This window comes from Myotis nattereri, assembly GCF_964212035.1.
Source record: "Myotis nattereri genome assembly, chromosome: 7".
NCBI lineage: Eukaryota > Metazoa > Chordata > Mammalia > Chiroptera > Vespertilionidae > Myotis > Myotis nattereri.
Genome location: NC_138082.1, coordinates 41,112,436 through 41,132,730, shown reverse-complemented (window position 1 = coordinate 41,132,730; position 20,295 = coordinate 41,112,436). Strand labels below are relative to the sequence as shown.

At 38.4% G+C, this 20,295-nt stretch overlaps 1 protein-coding gene across 1 annotated transcript in view; it reads right to left on the bottom strand.

Moving 5' to 3' along the window:
• The window catches only part of PDE11A (phosphodiesterase 11A), a gene marked incomplete at both ends in the record, with an annotated part of 286,244 nt that overhangs the window by 169,996 nt on the left and 95,953 nt on the right, over positions 1-20,295 (bottom strand). The window contains 2 exons of the mRNA XM_081095861.1: positions 10,275-10,415; positions 16,253-16,342. Coding sequence (XP_080951987.1) covers positions 10,275-10,415; positions 16,253-16,342 — 231 coding nt within the window. The remainder of the gene's footprint in view (positions 1-10,274; positions 10,416-16,252; positions 16,343-20,295) is intronic.

Here is a 20,295-nt window from a genome sequence, read left to right as displayed (position 1 = left end):
GTAGAAATGGAAATGATTTTTGTGCAGTAGAAAAGATAAGCCCATAGTAACAATTTTGTTGTCCTGGATGATAGCAGCCATTTTTAAAATCTAACCTAGCAGTCTTATGCCAGCGTTCTTTCAGGGCCTGCCTTAGAACTGATTTTACCACATTGCTGGTTTCTCTCATTAATGAATTCAATAAATCTTTGATACATGCTTGCTTTAGATCTGTGCAAAGGTTAGGCTTTTAACTTTTTGAAAGCAGTTTATTGACACAGCAAATATGTATTATCTGTATGTGTCAGTAGAGCAATAGGCCCTAAGGCTACACATGTAAACGTGAAAAAAAAAAAATCCCTGTGTGTATGGAGCTTACTTTACGGTAAGAGCTTAATTTGTTCTGGCTCCTCAAAAATAGTGCTCCCTAGACTATTCTTAGATCTCACAAGGCCAGGGAGCCACAGAGAGACTATTTGCTATCACCAAATAATAAATCCCGCAAACTACCAGTATACCCTAAATAATTCTTAAAGTTAAAATGGTAGGTCAATAGTAGGATTAAAAGCATAAGTGTTTATGTTTGCAGAATGGGGAACTGTCTGTGCCTTAGGAAAACAAACATGGGGAATGTCCAGAGTTTAAAAGAGAATAACGATCTTTTAAACATTTTTTTTTCCTGCTGCTAAGGGATAGCGGCTTACAAAAAGACAAAAAGTAGAATAGAAAATCCTGAAATTTTAAAGCTATAAAAGTTATAAATCTAGAATCATAAAGAATAAGATTTTTAAAAAAGTACCCCTTGATGAAATGTCAGAATGTGTGAACTCTTGAAATATCAAAGAGGAACATTTTTTATTGTTAATCCTCATCTCGAGGATAAATTTTCCGTTGATTTTTAGGTAGAGTAAAAGGGAGGGAGGGAGGGTGAGAGAAACATCAATGCGAGACACATTGATTGTTTGCCTCCTGCAGGAGCCCCACCAGGGCTGGGGATAGAACCTGTAACCCAGGTATGTACCCTTGACCAGGAATTGAATCCGAGACCCTTTGGTGTTCAGGCTGATGCTCTAACCACTGAAACACACCAATTATGGCAAAAGGAGGAACTTTTAAAAACTACCAAAAGGAAGAAACATGTTTTTCTAAAATGTTTTAATTCCAACCTAAATCACATGCTGGGGAAAAAACAACAACCAGGGTGTAATGTTTTGTTTTATTTTATTTGTTTTATTTCCTAAACTCATGTTTAATAAATAAAGAGAAAGTCAAAGATTGTTATTCTTTCAACTTCAGCACTCCACATCATGGAGAGTACTAGTTGTGTCCCCCAGTAAACCAGGCCATGGTGTGCTGATCAAAGTCAGACACTGGATTCGTGAACCTTGGTGTCGATCTTGTGTGTAATAGAGTTAACCTTACCCAGAGAAAGGTCTGGCCTTTGCCCTTGGCTCCTGAGAGGTGACCTCTAAGCCTTTGGAATGTCCAGCATTCTAAGTGTCTTTGTTTACCCAGGTGCATTGGGCCAGCCAGATAGTAACAATGTGATTTAGGGTGAGGGCTTTGAGCCACACCTACAATGTGATCTGGGGGTGGGGTCTTTGAATCACCTGGTATAAGTTAACCTTTGGAGGAGATGGAGACTGAGGTCAACTACATGGGTAACCAACTAGGTTTTGGTGATCGAACCCCAGTGAAGAATCTGGATGCCAAGGTTCTGGTGACCCTCCCTATTTGGCAATACTTAATGCATGTTGTCACACATTGACGCTGGGAGGGAGCACACCTGGACGCTCCACTGTTGGAACCCTCCTGCCCATGCATCTCTCCCATGGCTCATTTTAATCTGTCTCCTTCCCTAATAAACCATAACCATGAGTATAACAGTCTTCAGTGAGTTCTGTGAGCCCTTCCAGCAAAATACTGAGGCTGAGGGTGGTCTTGGGAAGCCCCAAATTTGTCATTGGAGGCATAAGCGAGGACAGTATTGGAGAGGATATTCCCTAACTTCGCACCTTGTGTGATAATTCTTAGAAATTTATTAAAAATATAATGCATTTAAGTAGAAAACTATTTATAGTCAGACACCTGGGTTAGAAAACAGCAACAGCAAAAACAGTTGAACTATTTTGATAAAATTTAATGGGATATATAGTTTCACTGTGGAGATTACAACTAATAAAAACAGATGGAAGCATAAATGAAAAAGAATAAAATTCCTGCTTTATTCGTTGACTTGGACCAATTGTGCAGTTCTTAGTTTTAATTTTTAATTTTTAAAAATTTATTCTTTAAATCCAATTTTTATTTTATTATAGATGCACTAAATGAACATAGATTAAATAAATAAACATAAACTTATACACACTAAGTAAAAAGAGAATTTTGTAAAAGAAATATCAGAGGCGGCTTATAGGTCAATTAAACTGAACAAAGTGGTTCCAAGCTCCACTGGCTGCTGATCAGCCCTGATTACTACACCCTGGGGAAGGCAGTGCACATGCCACAGCGAAGTAAACAAAATATCCTCACGCATCTCTGCCTGTTCTTTGGAAAAGCTCCATGGACAGAAGTCTTTCTGATTTGATATTTATCAGGCACTAGTTGGTCTGATTTCCTCTCCATTTTTAAAAACATTTAAAAACAACTTAAAAGTACAAAAAAAAAAAAAAAAGTCATGCTGAAATAGATATTCCTACCACCACAAAGAAAATAGAAATGATCTAAGTAATCCCCCTTTTTTTAATTAGGGTTTTCTTAATCCCCATCCTATATAATAAAATAGAAACATGTAAATTGACTGTCCTTCCACTACGCTCACCAGCCAATCAGGCGTGAGTATACAAATTAACCTCATAGCCTCCGTGGAGACTGACAGCAGGTAGGAGGCAGCTCCCAGGACAGCCTGCTTGACCATCGCTGCAGCAACTGGGGAGCAGGCAAGTGTAGCCTGCAGGCAGCACCCAGCATGGCCTGCTTGGCAGTACTGTGGTGTGGAGCAGGCAGGCCCTGCAGAGAGCAGGGAACCACTGGGAGCAGGCTTAAGCCGTCAGTAGGACATCCCCTGAAGGCTCCCAGATTGGAGAGGGTGCAGGTCAGGCTGAGGGACACACACACACACACACACACACACACATCTTCCCTACACAAATTTCATGCACCAGGCCTCTAGTTTTTCCATAAGAGGATTACTCTACAAGGGCAAAATAATGATGCTCATCCACTACTATCCTTCTTGATAAATTATTTATTCACTCAATTAACATTTATCAAATGCTTAGTGTACCAGGTACTAACTCACAACACAGTACAGAGGGGAAGCAATTCACAAATGTAACATTTCACCATGGTATATATTAAAAGTGCTAGAAGTGCACAGAGAAGGGTGTTGAAGGAAGGTTTGTGTGAACTATGTCCTGAAGTGTGAGCAGGAGTGCTCTAGGCTGAGAAGTGAGAAAATTTTTCCAAAATCAGAATTTTGGTATTAAACAGAGCACTCAATAGAGTTAACTGAACCTAATTCAATAAAGGGGCTAGTTACAGAAGCATAGGCAACCTTGTAAAGTAGGGGCTAGCAGCTTGGAAAGCAGCCTTAGGTCTAAGGGAACACACCAGAGTGTGAGGGAGAGAAGGAGGTATGGAAGGAGAGGCTAGAGCAGTGGAAAGGGGCCTTACAAGAATCCAGCCATCTCTACAACTGGCAGAGAAAGAACAAGGGGAATAAATACCTTCAATCTCTCTCTCCTCCTGCCCTTGAATCTTCTGCTGATCCCTCTTGTTTGTAAAACTCAACTGGAAGCTAGAGAACAAGAAAGCCCAAGTGGCACAGTATGTAGAGATTAGTTTTCAAGGACACTGAGCTAAAAAGAGAAAGACTGACAATAGATGGGAAGAGGCAGGGTTTTCAGACAATAGTCAATACAGAGTTGCTCTTCACCTCAGTCCTGTGCTTCCAAAACCCTCCTACTGTAAGGTAATGATAAAGAAAACCTCCTACTGTTTTGTCTTCCAGAATTGGTTAACCTCAAAGGACCACCTGCCCTAAACCTGTCTCCATCCTTCCTCATGACTCCCCCAAGATGCACAAAAATGATACAGGTAACTTTCTTGTCTACATGCTTCTATAAAACCCCAGACCCCTTTCCTTTTCTTTGAGATGTTCCTTATTAATGAACTAGAGGTCCGGAGTACAAAAATTTGTGCAGTCGGGGGCGGGGGGGTCCCTCAGCCCGGCCTGTGCTCTCTCGCAGTCTGGGACCCCTCGGGGGATGACCACCTGCTGGCTTAGGCCTGCTCCCCGGGGCGGGGGGGGGGGGGGGATTGGGCCTAAGATGGCAATCAGACATCCCTCTGGCAGCCCGGCAGCCCTCTAGAAAAAAACATGTGGAACAGAATCAAACAGCGTTTATGTTAGCTACCTTAGAGGGAGAAGAAAAATTAACAAAAGAAAGATGAGAAAATGGAAAGAAAGGAAATTAGCAAGGAAAGCCTGGAGCAATTTTTACTATCCATTTAGGACAGAGAGGATTGAATTGAAGGCTGTTCCAGCACAATGGTGATCACCCCATCTCTTTCTCTGGGGAGTTGGATTCAGGGAGCTCATCTAGTTTAGTGGCTTAACTGTATGTGTATTTCATATGAACCAAGAAGTTAAGGAACATGTTGGAAAACAAGTGTAGTTTGTGTTTCATGATTTAGAAAATGAACTCCAGGAACTAGCTTCATATTTATAAGCTCAGCTATAAAGTGTTTCATGGAGTTCTGGACAACGACACAGCTGCCTGCCATCAGGACAATCCATGAAAGCACACTTGTAAATAGTGGTGCTGAGACAGTGCCGGAGGACATAAGATTAAAATAGCTACATTTGCTTTCCTTGACTAAGCATGGAAAGAAATAGACATGATAGTAAATACATAAGCTAGAATGGAACGAAGAGAAGCGATAGAAATTGCTTAGACAGGTTCATGGAATGGCATATTAGCAGGGAATATTCAGTTCAAAGGACTAATAGTACCTAATGTTGACAGCAGCTAGCGATGGAACAATCCTTTCATTTTTTTCAGTCTAGTGGAAAATACCATTGACAAAATCACTTGAAACTGATTGATTAAAACACTTACGAGAAGCAAAAGAGGGTAAAATATTAATTTTGGCAGGAGAGAGGGTTTAGAAAGGCATTTCTCATTTCTATTTTTGGTATTCACTGAGTAAACTGATCAGTTTACACCTGACTGGCCAGTTTAACAATTATGAATGCAGTCTCTAGACACTGAGTTAAGAGTGTGAAATTTAGTTCTACCACTAAATTTAAATTATATCTTCCCCCTCCCCCTCAAATGTAGACAGGTCATAAAATATCATACATCTGCAATAACCAGCTTTTTAAAATATTCAAATCACAAAAAAGTAATTTGAAGTTCTTGTCTCCGGGAATGATTCTAATGAAATAGAGAAAAGCACAAGTTAATTTTTGAGGAAGAAAGTTTGGGTGTATTTTTCCCCCTGAAATGATACTTTTTTTCCAATTGTAAAAAGTAGTGTATGTAATGCCAGTAGAGATGGTGCTATAAATCCATGCTTGGGTACATCTGTTCTCTTCCAAAAACAAAGATTGATAAAATACAGAAAGAGAAAACCAAAAAAGACATCTATCTAGAAGTTAAAGGGAAGAGAAAAGGGATGGGAAAGGAGGGACCAGAGAGGAGGAGGAAATAAAGATCTCTCAGACACAAGCCTGGAGACAGGCCTGCTGTGTGCCAAGTCTGAAAAAAGTCAGGCAGCAATGGTTGGAATGTCAGCTCCTACTGGAGTCTGGGGTCTGAAAGTGTTCCTTGGAGACAGATGATTCAGCTTTACCTCCAGAAACTGAACCAAACTGCGTCTGGTTGAGTGTAATATTATCACATAGCAGGAGACCCAAGCCACCCATCGTAGACCTGGTTCTTGACTAGGGGCCACGGAACTGTGCAAACTACTAGACGGGGAGGGAAGAGTGCAGGAAAGAATGAAAGAAAGCAATGGCACAAACAAAAACAGTTTTCCATAAAAATAAACTGCAATCCCAAATTTAAAAACACATGCACATTAATATTAACATAGATAACTAAATCAACAACCTACAGAATTGGACAAGATGACAGAGACAAATCTCAGGCTGATGATTTGAACAAACCTCTATCAGAGAATGACAGATGAGAAACAACACTATTAACACTATACATGACTTGAACAACATCATTTTGTTCTTGACTAATGGGTCATGGAAAGTCAATGGGAAAAGCCTCTTTTGGAAACCACTTTCCTCCCTGATTAAAAGAAAAACATATGAAAAGAAGTTTCTCTTTCTTCTTCTCCTGATACATAGTTATCTGATGACATGGTGCCTGGAGCTGTGCCAGCCTCCTGGGTGGTGAGAGTAAGAGCCAGCTGGCAAAGGCGGACCACTGAGACAAACACAGGGGAATGACGGAGCCTGGGTTCTTGATTATATCATCTGGCTGCTGCACAATCCCCAGGACCGCCTCCGGCAGACTTCTTGTTACACAAGATACAAATCTTGTTAAGTCCTTTTCCCTTGTATATTCTATTACTTGCAGAAATCCCCCAAATTGATCTATGAATTAAAGCAATTTCAATCAAAATCTCTACACAGTTTTTCAAGGAAAATGATAAGCTGCTTCTTCAAATCTGTGTGGAAGAGCAACAAGTCAAAAATTGGCAAGCCAATTTTAAAGGAGAACAACATTGAGGACTTGCCCTATCAGATGCCAAGAGTATTCTAAAATCATAGAAATTTAGACATTGTGATACTGGTGCAGAAAAAGACCCATAAATCAGTGGGACAAAATAGAGAGCTCAAAAACAGACTCAGGTATATATGGGAACTAGATGTAATATAAAAGTGGCATTACAAAGTGGGGGGAAAACAGTTCTGAGACTATATATATATATACATATATATATATATATATATATATATATATATATATATATATATATATACTATGTATATATATACATACACACACAGCTTTACACTATACAAAAAATAAATTCTATATGGATAAAGAAGACCATAAATACCAGATGGGTTAAGGAAAATATAAGAGAAAGTCATTCTAACACGGAAGTAAAGCTGTTTTTTAAAACAATAAATAAAAACAAAACAAAAAACTGGACAACAACCATAAAGCACAAATCAAAAAGGAAGATTGACAAATGTATCACATTGAAATAAAAATACTCCATGTAAGCAAGGTACCTGTTGGGAGAGGCACGTGAGCCCTGAATGCACAGTCTTCCTGTTGTGCCTACACTGCAGACCCCGATCTCTCTACATCTGGTTCCTTTCACAGGATTGTGTTTGTAGTGGACAAACTCGAGAGATGAGGTAACATCTCTCTCCACACAACCGACTTGATACCACTCAATGGAAAAGAGGTGGATTCTCCAAGCACAATATTCCTCTTCGGAAACGCAACCCACTGCATGTGTGGGCATCTGCTGCCCCTGTGGCACTTGGGGGACATGGGGAGCCAGGACAATTGTAGTGGTTTATAACGTAAGTTTACATTTGTTTCTACAAGTATATGGCCCATCATTTTTAACCTTGGTTCTAGATGCATTCAGTACTCAATACTAGTCTCAGTTATTATGTCTTCTTCATCACTTGCTTGGCTGGATTTCAATCTCTCATATTTTTCGGGAAGGACAGCTTGGAACTATATTTGCTAAACTCTTGTAATTTAAAAATGTCTGTCTGTGGCTTACATAATTGAATGTAAATTGATTGGATTTAAACTTGTGGGGTCACATTTTCTTTCCCTGAGGACTTTGTAGCTATTGCTACATTTTCTCCTAGCACTGGAGAATGGTACACGGAACTCTAACACCAGAATACATTCCTTCCGCTAGGTGACTTAAGTCTTTTGTCTGCGTGCCATTGATTATCTTTGAAGTCCAAGCAGCAACCTTGGAAAATATCTCCACAGCTTCTAAAAAGGAACTGAGCAGATTAGTCTCCTCTTTGTGCATATAGTTCACTTTTATCCCCAGACCCTGACCCTCTGGATGAAAAAGAAGCGTTCATCCTCATGTTGAGGGCAGGGTGTGGGGGTGGGGGGACAAAGAGCAGAAATGATGGGGAAAAGCCCAGAATTTCTGCTCTGATCCCCACAACTGCAGTCAGAATGTTCAACTGTGAGAGTTAAAAGGTCTTTTGAACTTGCAGTAATATACCAACACCTTTATGCTTATACTATCTAATCTAGTGTTTTTGACCCCCTCCACACTCTGTAGCACAAAGCTACTGCTGTCACTACTACTATTGCCTCCAGCACCTTCCATATCAATTTCTGTCATCAGTTTTCTTTGATTTGGGAAAGAGCAAGACCACAGTATAACTCATCCATGTTAAACATGTTTTTATTGATTTCAGAGAGGAAGGGAGAGGGAGAAAGACATAAAAACATCAATGATGAGAGAGAATCATCGACCAGCTGCCTCCTGAACTCCTCCCACTGGGGACTGAGCCCGCAACCCGGGCATGTACCCTCACCAAGAATCGAACATGACCTTCTGGTTCATAGGTCAACACCCAACCACTAAGCCATGCTGGCCGGGCCATCCATGTTAGAAGACTGGCAAGAATGACCACCTTAAGCTGGTTTAGATCACTTCCATGTCTGTTTATAACTGAACTAGCAAACAGTTAGCTTGTCCTGGTCCAGATTTTACCTGGCCCCTCAGCCACTTGCCCTCACAGGGACTTAAAAGTGACTCAAGGAGTCCCACTCCTTCCTGCCTTTGCTTAGTGAAAGCTCATAGCCTGCCAGGCACCGAGGAGCAACCCCCCCTTCCTACTCCTTTTAGGGGCTTAGAGTCAGGGGATAGGAGACTCTAGCAAGTCATTCAACTGTGTTAGCCTTATATTCTCATCTATAAAATGAGGGTGATGATAATACCTATCTCATCAGGATGCAGTGAGGATTCAATGAACTCAAGTGCTTCACAAAGCAACCAGAAGCATGCCATAAATATGGGCTGGGGTGTGTGTGTGTGTGTGTGTGTGTGTGTGTGTGTGTGTGTCTACCAAGGTTCCACTGAGTTTTACACAGTCATAGGATACTTGCAAGACAACTGTTGGTATAAACCACACCTGCTGAAATAGAAAAAACCTAACTCTGCTAAAATATGGGGGAACATTCCTAAACATTTTAAACATATGTGAATTTTAAAAAAAACATAATGTTGTAAGTTTTACAATACTAATTAAATCTCCAAAATTTGTCTCAAGGTTTCTTTCTTTGTGAAACACAAACTGAAAGGAAAAGACAATAACCTTTTCTAGGTTAAGTACAGTAAAGTAGCACTCTCGGAGGTATGAAAACAGAATTGCTAGACAATTCTTGGTCTTTGAAGGGAGTTTTCAGCAAAGATATTAAGTTGCTGCTGAGGGGTTAGACATTTAACTTTCAGGAAGGTATATTGATGATGGTCATTATTTTCAATATTGTTGTGTATTTACCCAGCAGATTTCCCCTAAAGAGCCACAGGCCTTCACAGAGCCTGAAAGCTGAGGTGCGGCAGCCTTAGCCCTCGACCTGGCTTGATGCTGGCCTTTGGAGTAACAGGAACCCCTGCGGTGAAGGAGAAATGAGCCTCCTCCATCTGACTGGGCATTCTGTGCAAGTGTCCAGAGGTCCGAGGCAGCAGGCAAAGAGCCTTTTTCCAGGCCAGAAGCAACAAGACAAACCTCTGCTGCACCGCCCAGGCCGCCTGAGGCTGGTCACCCCTCTCAGCTCAGTCCCAACTGTGTGGGCTCCAAGAGCCAAGGGCACCGCTTCTCCAGGGTTAGTTTGCTCCCTCCTCCCAGTAAAAGGACTTTGGAGCATTGTCTGGACTGCAATCCATGCCCATCAGTGCTCGGGGCTTTGCTGGGTGAATGTGAAGCCAGACCAGCCCCTGAGCTTGTCTTCTATTCAGCTCTGTGAGATTAGGCCAACCATTCATCCCTTAGTTCCCTCATCTGTAAACACATGGGACTGAGATATACATGTCACTAAGGTCCCTATCAGCCCAACAGTCTGTGTTTCTAAGGTGACAGCAATACAAGACTGAAAACACATGTAAAAAATAAAAGACTTTAATTGTATAAAAAGTCACCCCATAATTAGAAGAGTCATGAGAAGGGTGGTTCCAGTCCCAATTTCACACACTTACTTACAAATAAACTAAACTTTATTGCATTCCCGCAGTCTCCAATTCTACATGACAGAAAAAAGATGGCTTACTGGTGACTCGATGTCCTCCAGGAGTAAAACAGAACAGCGCTCGCATTTCAGCAGAGTTTGGGCCCGGTGCATTATTTTCTTGACAATTTTCTCCAGGTCAGTCTGTTCCTCAAAGAGGTCGTTAACCACCTCTAGCAAAGCCTAGGAAAGATGAAAGGGATGTATTTAGATGAATACATGAGAGAATAAAAACGTTGTTATTTTTTTCTCTCTCAAAATTCCATTTAATCTTTGCTATAATAAAATATAAATATTTTTGTGTGGCTAATTTTTAAAACGTTAATGATTATTTTGACATATTTCCATAATTTTGTTTTATAACAGAGTCTTGAACTGCAAAATACAACTTGAGAATAGTGCCAGTCTATAATCCCACATAATCCCACATATAGCTATATGACTATATCCCATATGGCTAATGACTACATGACTCATATAGTCATTAATTATAGGCTTCCCCTCCACCCCCACACACAATAGTTTTTTTGCGATGCAACTAGGTATACAACCAACATTTTATAAGTAACGAATACCTGATTCTCTCAAGAGCACATTTATTTTAGAAAATTACAAAGCAGCTCTTCCCCCCATCAGGAAGAAATAGCTTCTTGGTCAAACTTGAGACTTATTTTTGCTAATACACATCTCTCAAAGAAGTCTGAAAGAATTATAGTGGTGAATGCTAATTAGGTTTCAGAGTCTTCCAAATATATATATAAAACCCCCATTAATCTTTCTGCACAGAAGTATTTCTTCATCTCAATTTGTCCAGAAAAATATTTAAATTATATATATATATATATATATATATATATATATATATATATGTATATATATATATATATATATATATATAATTTTCTTCAGGAAAGAAAATACCATTAAAGTTTAAAACAGGAGAATAAAAGGGAAAACAAACAAACAAAAAATTTCTAACTTAAAAACTGGGTAGTCATTTAATAAAAACAAATTCTAACTTAAAAAGAGTGAATAGTTTTTCTACTCATTGCAAAAGCAAGTTGTAATATCCAGCTAAATTTGTATGTTATTTAGCTGTTATTTTATCCAGCTAAATTTGCTTGCAATTGCACTGAAATAATTGTTATTTGGAGTTTTTTATTACATGGATGTTTCCAGAGGTTTAAGAATAGTGGGCTATGTACAGGTGAAAATATTATGCTGCTATCCAAGAGCAATCAGAAAATTACACAGTCAGTGAATTGGCCAGAGGGTACTTTATTCAATTGAATTTAATAAGATGTGCCCTCTCAAGTCTGATCTCTCGCAAGAGGATTTCATGGGTTTTCAAATTCACATCTATCAGGGAGATAGTGTTGATCATCATCCTAGGGACATGGTTGATTTTCAACTTTGATAATGAATTTGATTTGTCCTGAAACCATTTGAAAATTTATTCTCTGAGTCTATTCAGGTAGAAAAGCATTTGAATGAGTTAATAGATCCATGAAATGAATCTAGTTCATTGAGCATCTAAAAGAGGACAAAATATCCTAAGTGTTTTCTCTAAAGAGAGCTTGTGGAAATGGCTAATGATTGCTCTATGATCCCAAAGCAAAGAGCAATACCAGGAGGTGAAAAAAATTTTAAGTGCATCCTGATGATCTGGCATGTGGACAGCAAATTACCATAGAGGTCAATGTGCGATAATTTCATATCCAAATACAACATTAAAGACGAAGCAATTGTCTGAATAATTACCAACAGAAATTCCCTGTTATTAAGAAGGAAACATTATTTCTTTAATCATCCGGACTATTTCTACAGATGGATCATATTAACTGAACAATTATTTAACTTTTCAATTTGTTGTGACTGCGTGATAGGGCCTCTGGGACCCACACACAAGAACATTTATCTCAGAGGAAAACTCATTCTGCCTTGAGTCTTGCACTGACAAATCGCATTATAGCAACTTTATTGTTTCTAATTAAAAATTGCTGCTGTACTAACAAGTAATAAAAAAATTTTCAAATAACAATGCAGTCTACCTCCAGAATAAGAGAAAGAGAAGAAAACCTGGATCATACGCAATTCAACAGACATCAGAGCCTTTCACACAGGTGAACACTCCCTGCTTCCTGACTTCATAGGCATTTCCCCCTCCTTCTTCTAGTGACTTTCTTTTTGTTCCTGGCCTCATCCTTGGATCTCTTCCCTTCTCCTTTTTCTTTAATCCTCACCCGAGGATATTTTTCCATTGATTTTTAGAGGGAGTGGAAGAGAGAGGGAAAGACAGAGAGAACTACCGATATGAGATAAACACATCGATTGGTTGCCTCCTGCACGTGCCCTGACTGGGGCTCAGTCCAGGCAGGAGCCTGGAACCAAGGTACGTGACCTTGACCAGAATCTAACCCAGGATCCTTGAGTCCACAGGCCAACACTCTATCCACTGAGTCAAACCAGCTAGGGCTCTTCCCTTCTCTTATCCACAAATTCCACCCAGATTAACCTACCTGATTGCCTAGTTTTAAATACTATCTATATGCTGATTACTCAACTGTTTACTTACCAGCTGTACAAACCAATCATTTTTCATTCATTTCCCATGTCAGTAAGCCTTGTCTATTTCACCACTAATTTCACCTCTCACTTTCTCATTGACCAAGTCCTAGCTACAGTATTTTTTTTTCAGCTTTATTGAGATACAATTAACACATAACTTTCTATAAGTTTAAGGTATACAACATGATGATTTGATACATGTATACTATATTCAAAATGCTTACTACAATAAGGTTAGTTAACATTATGCATAGCCTCACATAATTACATTTTTTGTGTGTGGTGAGAACATTAAGATTTACTCTCTTAGCAACTTTCAAGTATATGATAAGTATAGTTACAATGCTGAATATTAGGTCCCCAGAATTTATTCATCTTATAATTGAAAGTTTGTACACTTTGACTAGAGTCTCTCCACTTGCTTCACACCCAGCCCTGGCAACCACCATTCTACTCTCTGTTTCTATGTGTTCTGCTTCTCATTGATCCAACATGTAGGTGAGATCATACAGTATTTGCCTTTCTCTGACTTATTTCACTTAGCACAGTGCCTTCAAGGTCCATCCATGTTGTCACAAATGGCAGGATTTCCTTCTTTTTATAGCTGAATGATATTCTATTGTGCATATACTAATCTGCACCATAATTTCTTTATGAACTCATCCATCAATGAACACTTAGGTTGCTTCTGGATCTGGGCTATTTTGAGTGGGGCTGCATGAACATGGGGTTGCAGATATTTCTTCAAGGTAGTGATATGGAAGTTCACTTTTTAATTTTGTGAATCACCTCCATACTGTTTCCCATGGTGCACAAGAACTCCATTTTTTCCACATCCTCACCAACACTTGTTACTGCCATCTTTTTTATAAAAGTCATTTTCGTAGGTGTGAGGTGATACCTCATTTTGGTTTTGATTTGCATTGCCCTGGTAATTAGTGATGATGACCATCGTTTCATGCACCTATTGATCATTTGTATGTCTTCTTTGGGGGGAAAAATGTTCAGTTGCTCTGCCCATTTGTAATTAGATTATTTTGGGGTTTTGTTATTGAATTGTATATTTTTGGATAGTAACCTCTTATCTGATATAAATGGTTTGCAAATATTTTCTCCCCATTCCATAGGCTGTGTTTTCATTGTTTTTATTGTTTCTTTTGCTGTGCAGATGCTTTTTAGCTTGATGTAGCTTCACTTGTTTATTCTTGCTTTTGTTGCTTGTGCTTTTGTGTCAGATCAAAAAAAAAATCACTGGAGCTTTTCCCCTCATTTTTTTCTAGAATTTTTACAATTTCAGGTCTTACATTTAAGTCTTTAATCCATTTCAAGTTAACTATTGTAATAAGATAGGGCTCCAATTTTATTCTTTTGCATGTGAATATCCAGTTTTCTCAACATCATTTATTGTGAAAAAAATATCTTTTCATCAGTAAATATTCTTGGCTTCTTTGTCAAATATATATTGACTGTATAGACATGGGTTTATTCCTGGGATATGGATTCTATTCCACTGGTCTAGCTATCTGTTTTTTATGTCAGTGTCATACTGTTTTGATTACTATAGCCTCACAGTATAGTTTGAAATCAGGAAGTGTGATGCCTCCAGCTTTGTTCTTTTTCAGAATTGCTTTGGCTATTTGAGGTCTTTCCTTTCTGTCTCTAGACACACAGACCAAGCATTCTCCTGCCCCAGGGCCTTTGAATTTAATATTTCTAATGCCTGAAATGCTTTTCCCAGATCTTTGTGTAGCTTTGCTCTTTTGTTTCATTCAGGTCCCCGCTTAAATATTACCTTCTTATAGAGACCTTCTTAATCACTCTCTGAAATAAACATTCTCTCAAACTGTCCTTCAGGGACCAGTCTCTATCCCTTTATCTCACTTCATTTTTCTTTATAGCTTGTCTATTGTCTGTTGTTCCCACTAGAAAGCCAAGTTCTCTGAGGGCAGGGACTTTGAACAGATAGTGTCTGAAGAATACCACATAATAAATATTTGTTGAATGAGTAAATAAACTGTGCTGTACATGAGGATGTAAAGATTAATAATTCATGAAGCTTCCTTTAAGGAGTTCAAAATGTAGTTGGAGAAGAGGGTCATCAATAAATACTATAGAGTGTGATAAGAATCCATAATAGACCAATGGCAGTATACATAAGGAAAAACAAACACAGAGGGGAAGATTAACTAGAAGTCTAATCTGGGTCCTGAAGGAAATTCAAGGCAAATGGTAATGCGAGTCAAATGGACATTAGGCACTGAATGTAGAGGGAGAAATGTGGGTAAAGATATGAGAAAGTGAAGTAAACAGATTGTTTTCTGGAAAATTGGGACTATATTGCTAGAGTGCCACATGAAAGGAGAGGTATGGGACTAACGATGAAATAAGGATCCAAATCAGAGAAAAGGTGTGTATGTTATGCTGAAGAAGATTGCTGTAGTAGTGGACTGTGTTTATATGTGTACTATGAAATATTCATCAATCATAATGCTCAACAAATGGAACTTTCCATCAATTTGACTACCAATTAATTGGGGTTTCCAACCTTTGGGAACACCTTCTTGTTAAATATATTTTTAAGTTGTGACAGCAGTTTCCCTATATTTAAAAGTATAATGAGCCTAATATAATGTAACCTGTTTGATAGTTTAATATTTTTTGAGCATCTGTCTTTTTTCAACTATTAAACTCTATAACTGGTGAAGAAGGTATATGAGGACAATCTCTGTGTGTGTGTATTTCTTTATAATCCTACTAGAGGCCCAGTGCATGAATTTGTGCACGGGTGGGGTCCGGCTGGCCCACCCCGATGGGGGCCCATTGACGAAGGGCCACAGGTGGTTGGCCAGCCGCCCCCGCCCCCAATTGGGGGCCGATCGGGGCCCAGATCAGGCTGGTTGGCTGCCACAGTGCGCGTCATAGCCACCAGTCGTTCCAGTTGTTTTGGTCATTCGCTGGGCTTAGATAGATAGATAGATAGATAGATAGATAGATAGATAGATAGATAAAATAGTATTTGCATATTGTTCGGTTATCTTGTGATGGTCTGCCAGAAAACCTTTCAATTCAAAAACAAAATCTGTGAAATGGGGTGAAATCACTTATAATATTCCTTGTTTCTTAAAGAAATTAAATTGTAAAAATATTACTAAATTGTGTTATTGTTTCAGAGCTATAAGAAAGCAAGACTATACCGTCTGATAATATAGATGTGAAATTAATTTCCTTTTTAAAAGAAGCTGGTACTATTTCTTACATAAAAAACAACAGAGAATTTGTATCCACCTTCATTTGGGCTCATTGCTTAAAGGGGTCTTCAACCACAGACTTGTAGGATTATAGAACTAAAAACAATTCCTGGACAGTTCAAATGTCATCTGGGATTAATGACTCACAGACTCTTGAAAAACAGAGAGCTTTGAGGGTTGTGAACCAAATTTCTTTCTACTCACCCTGCTTCTTTCATATTCTTTCCTGGAGGCAGCAAATACCTGAGCATTCGATATGGCGATTCCACAGAATGGAAGATACATCTGCATAACCTGGGGGCAGAGAGAGTTAAGAGCATTGAAACATCACTGAACTAGATTCCACATTTCCTGCATATACTTAATTGTAATACTTTCTTTTCTACCATAGAGATTGAGTATGGCATTATTGATACTGGTAGCTTAAATTCAGAAGGCATATTTTTCAGAGTTAACTATAAGATGGTCTCAATCAAGCTTTAAGACAGTAACATCTAAGAAGACATAAAGTAAAGCTACACATTATGATGGCTATGAGACAGGAACTATGTCTAAGTACATCTTTGTCTTCCTTCTTTGAACAAAGAGAAATGAATAAACTCTGATATATCTAGAATTTAAGGCTCACACTCAAATTTAGAGGTAGGCATCATATAAGTCAATTTCTTGAACATATGTATCTGTAGCATGGAATCTTAGCTTGATCCTAGAACTCTGTCATCTTCAGATACAAATATTCCTGTTAGGATTGGCCCAGTAAGAACTTGGGGGCCAGAGAACCTAGTGGCCTCATGCAAAAGAGCGCAAACTGTGTGCTACTCTGCGGACATAACTGGACATGAATGCAAATTTGTGTGATGGTCCTACAGAAGTCTGTTGGAAAATGGCTGGGAATTCTTTAAGAGAGCACTCCTCCTACAGGAAGAAACACGTCTGATGGAACTGATCCTAACAAATCTTTCTCATCACAAGGGGTCTATGTACGTCTAGGAATATTCAGTACTGCCTGGTATTCACGCGCAAATTCAATTCCAATCTCTAATTCCAGAGGAAAAGAGAATGCCCCAAGTAAAACCCTAAAGCATTATCTCCCTAAACTCTTCATAAAATAAGATATTGTGACAAGTGACCTATCTTTGGGACTTCTCTAAAGCAGAGGGATAAGGGCATGTTTTTATATTACATTCTTTCTCTCTCTCTCTCTCTCTCTCTCTCTCTCTCTCTCTCTCTCTCTCTCTCACACACACACACACACACACACACACACACACACACTACATGCCCTGCAAAAATATACAGAGCAGTCACAAAACAGAGCAGTTTCTGCCATACGCAAAGTGGGCAGAGCAGTGCTCACAGTTGTGGGGAGGGATGAGAACAGCAGGAGCAGATCTGCCCATGGGCACACACATATGCAGGTCTGAGACACCCCTGGGACACCCAGAACATAATTAGTTGGAGTGAAAGATGATTTTGCAGAGGCTTGAGGTGGACAAAAGATGAAGGAAAATTCAATTAAAACCTTGCTTTGGCTACCTGGGCATACTCAACTCTGACCTTGGGTCCCCAACAGTATTTCAGAATGCTGTCGAAGATAATACTGTGACCCCAGTCTTAAAGAAGAGAGAAAAATAGTAGGATTGGTATTAAGTAGAGGTATACAATAATTGGTTTCATTGTTGCAGATATTTTTCAGGATAAATTCCTTCACCGAATTTGATTCAAAGTAAACCAATATTTAATGAGGACCTGCTTTATGCCAGATACTCTCACTTCATTTCTTCATTTGAATTGCACATCAATTCCCCACGGAGGAGCATTATGTACTAGTATTTTACAGACTGGGAAACTCAGTAACTTGCTCAAACTCACACAGGAACTCAGGCGCATCTAATTCTACAACTGATGCTCATTCCTACATGTTGCCTTCGAGAACTAAATGTTATTTCTGTCACCCCCGCTTTCCCCTTCCTTACTACTCCTCCTCATGCCTTAAGAAGTTTGTCAATAAACCATTACAAAGCTGTCAACCTAAAGCTGAATTTTTCTGCCTTGGCCAGAATGGAACCGTTTTCAACTTCACCTACATACTCAGACAGCATTTTCTTGCAGTTTTCTGGTTTTGTGTTTTTCTCTGCAGTAGAGAGATTGACAGTGATGGAGGTGGAAGGGAGGAGACGTGGGTTATTTATTTTAACTTTTCATCTTTTCTTCCTTTCTGTATTTATTTGCCTTCAGGGGCTAAGTTTAAGGTGGATTTTATAGGTCAAGCACATAGGAAGATGGCAATGATCAAATAAACACTTGAAATGCTTTCTAATATATCACAGGCTTGCTTTAATTTGTTTGTAATACCATTATTTGTTGAGCTACAAGCATTGTGTATAATTAGAAAGAATCTGACTTTTAAATCAGATGACCATTGTCCTTTATTTGGCTGTTCTGTGAGAAAGACAACAAGTCACTCAACCTCTCTGAACTTACTTCTTTACCAGTAAAATTCCTGGTTTAACTGGATAATCTTTTTGGTCCTTTTTGTTCTAATATTTGGAGATTCTAATAATTAGAAACATCAGTGAACTGCAATATTCTATTTGCTAGAGAAAACAAATAATTCAGTAAACATGCTCATATGTTAGTCAAGATAATCACTTCTAATAGTCTTTGATATTTATAAAGTCCTTGGATATGATGTTAAGCATTTTATATGTACTACATCATCTGATCGTCACAATTATGTAGGTTATACTATTCATCCCATTTTTCAGAAGAGAAAACTGAGGTTTTATAAACTTATCCAAAGTTGTTTGAAGATAAATCCTCCTGGGTCTCTTACATTTCTGTACATCCTAGAAACAAAGGTATTGGCTCTGTCTTTCAAGGTGTTTGTATAGTGAACAGCCTTGGAAAAAAGATAATGTCTTTTTCCAGAGCAAGAGCAGAATTACTATGCAATATAATTAAGATAAGATCACTCTCTGGAGCAGAGTTCAGGCAGGCTAACTGTCCATAATAAAAGATTTGGCTTCCCTACATTTGAGGTTCCTCTCCCATAACACGTGCCCTGGGTAATCTACATGATAATGTTACTGGAGATCTTATCTCAAGCCAAAGCACCTGTTCACATATCATTAAGACTGTTGTTTGTTTGTTTTCACTTGTCTTATAAGTTTACATGTAAACTCCACAACACAGTTACTTAGTACTTGTAATTGCAAGGTAAAAGCCCCAGGAACAATTACTAAAATTCATGTTAAATTTCTTTACTCCTTTGTTCACTAAGACAGTTTCTATTGATTTATTTTTATTTCATTGATTCTCTCCTCTACTATATTACATTTCCCTTTATTTTAGTGATAAAACTAGAAAAGTTGTGTACAGACTTAACAAAATCTAAATTTAACACCTTTAGACTCCTTGCAAATAAAATAAGGACCTTGGAATACTTTAACTCTTAGCACTATTTTCCTGGTATACATATTACTTTTTTTTCATGTTCTGTCTTGTTTTGTTACTGTAAATTGGACATTATTATTATTATGATTAGTTGATGCTTACTTATATTTAACCACAGATTTACCAAATTTTCCCTATTCATTCCTTTCAGCATCTTTTTCCTCCCATTCTGGGATTATTTTCTTACCTTTAAAAGACAACACTTTAGAATATCCTTTGGATTGGTGGTAAATGATTTGTTTTTGTTTTGTATAAAAATATCTTTATTTTATGATCATCTTAAAAGGTAATTTAGCTGGGTATGCAATTTTAGGTTGACAGATATTTTCTGTCAGTTAGAAGATATTATTCCCCTATCATGTGTAGTTGATGATGCTAAAAAGTCATCTGTCAATCTAATTCTTTGTAGATTATCCATCATTGTCTTTGGTTTCTTTTAGAACCTCTTTATGTCTTTGTTGAGTAACTGTACTTTTCCATCCACAATCAAAAGCTTAATAAATCACACACACACACACACACATATAAAGATTACTATAGAGACAATACCATACCTTCATGACACATTGCAAACTGATAGGGGAATTCATTTACAAAGGGAATGATCTACACTGTGTCATTCGTTCATTGGCACAATAATTCAACACTTTGGGGCCAGACTAAACTCCATTATGAATATCCATATGACAATATAATCAATAGAATTTCTATATAAATGTACAGGATAAGCAGGCAAATACATTTTGAAAGCAGGAAGTAAGAAGAAGCTGAAGTAGTCGGGAAATAGAAGA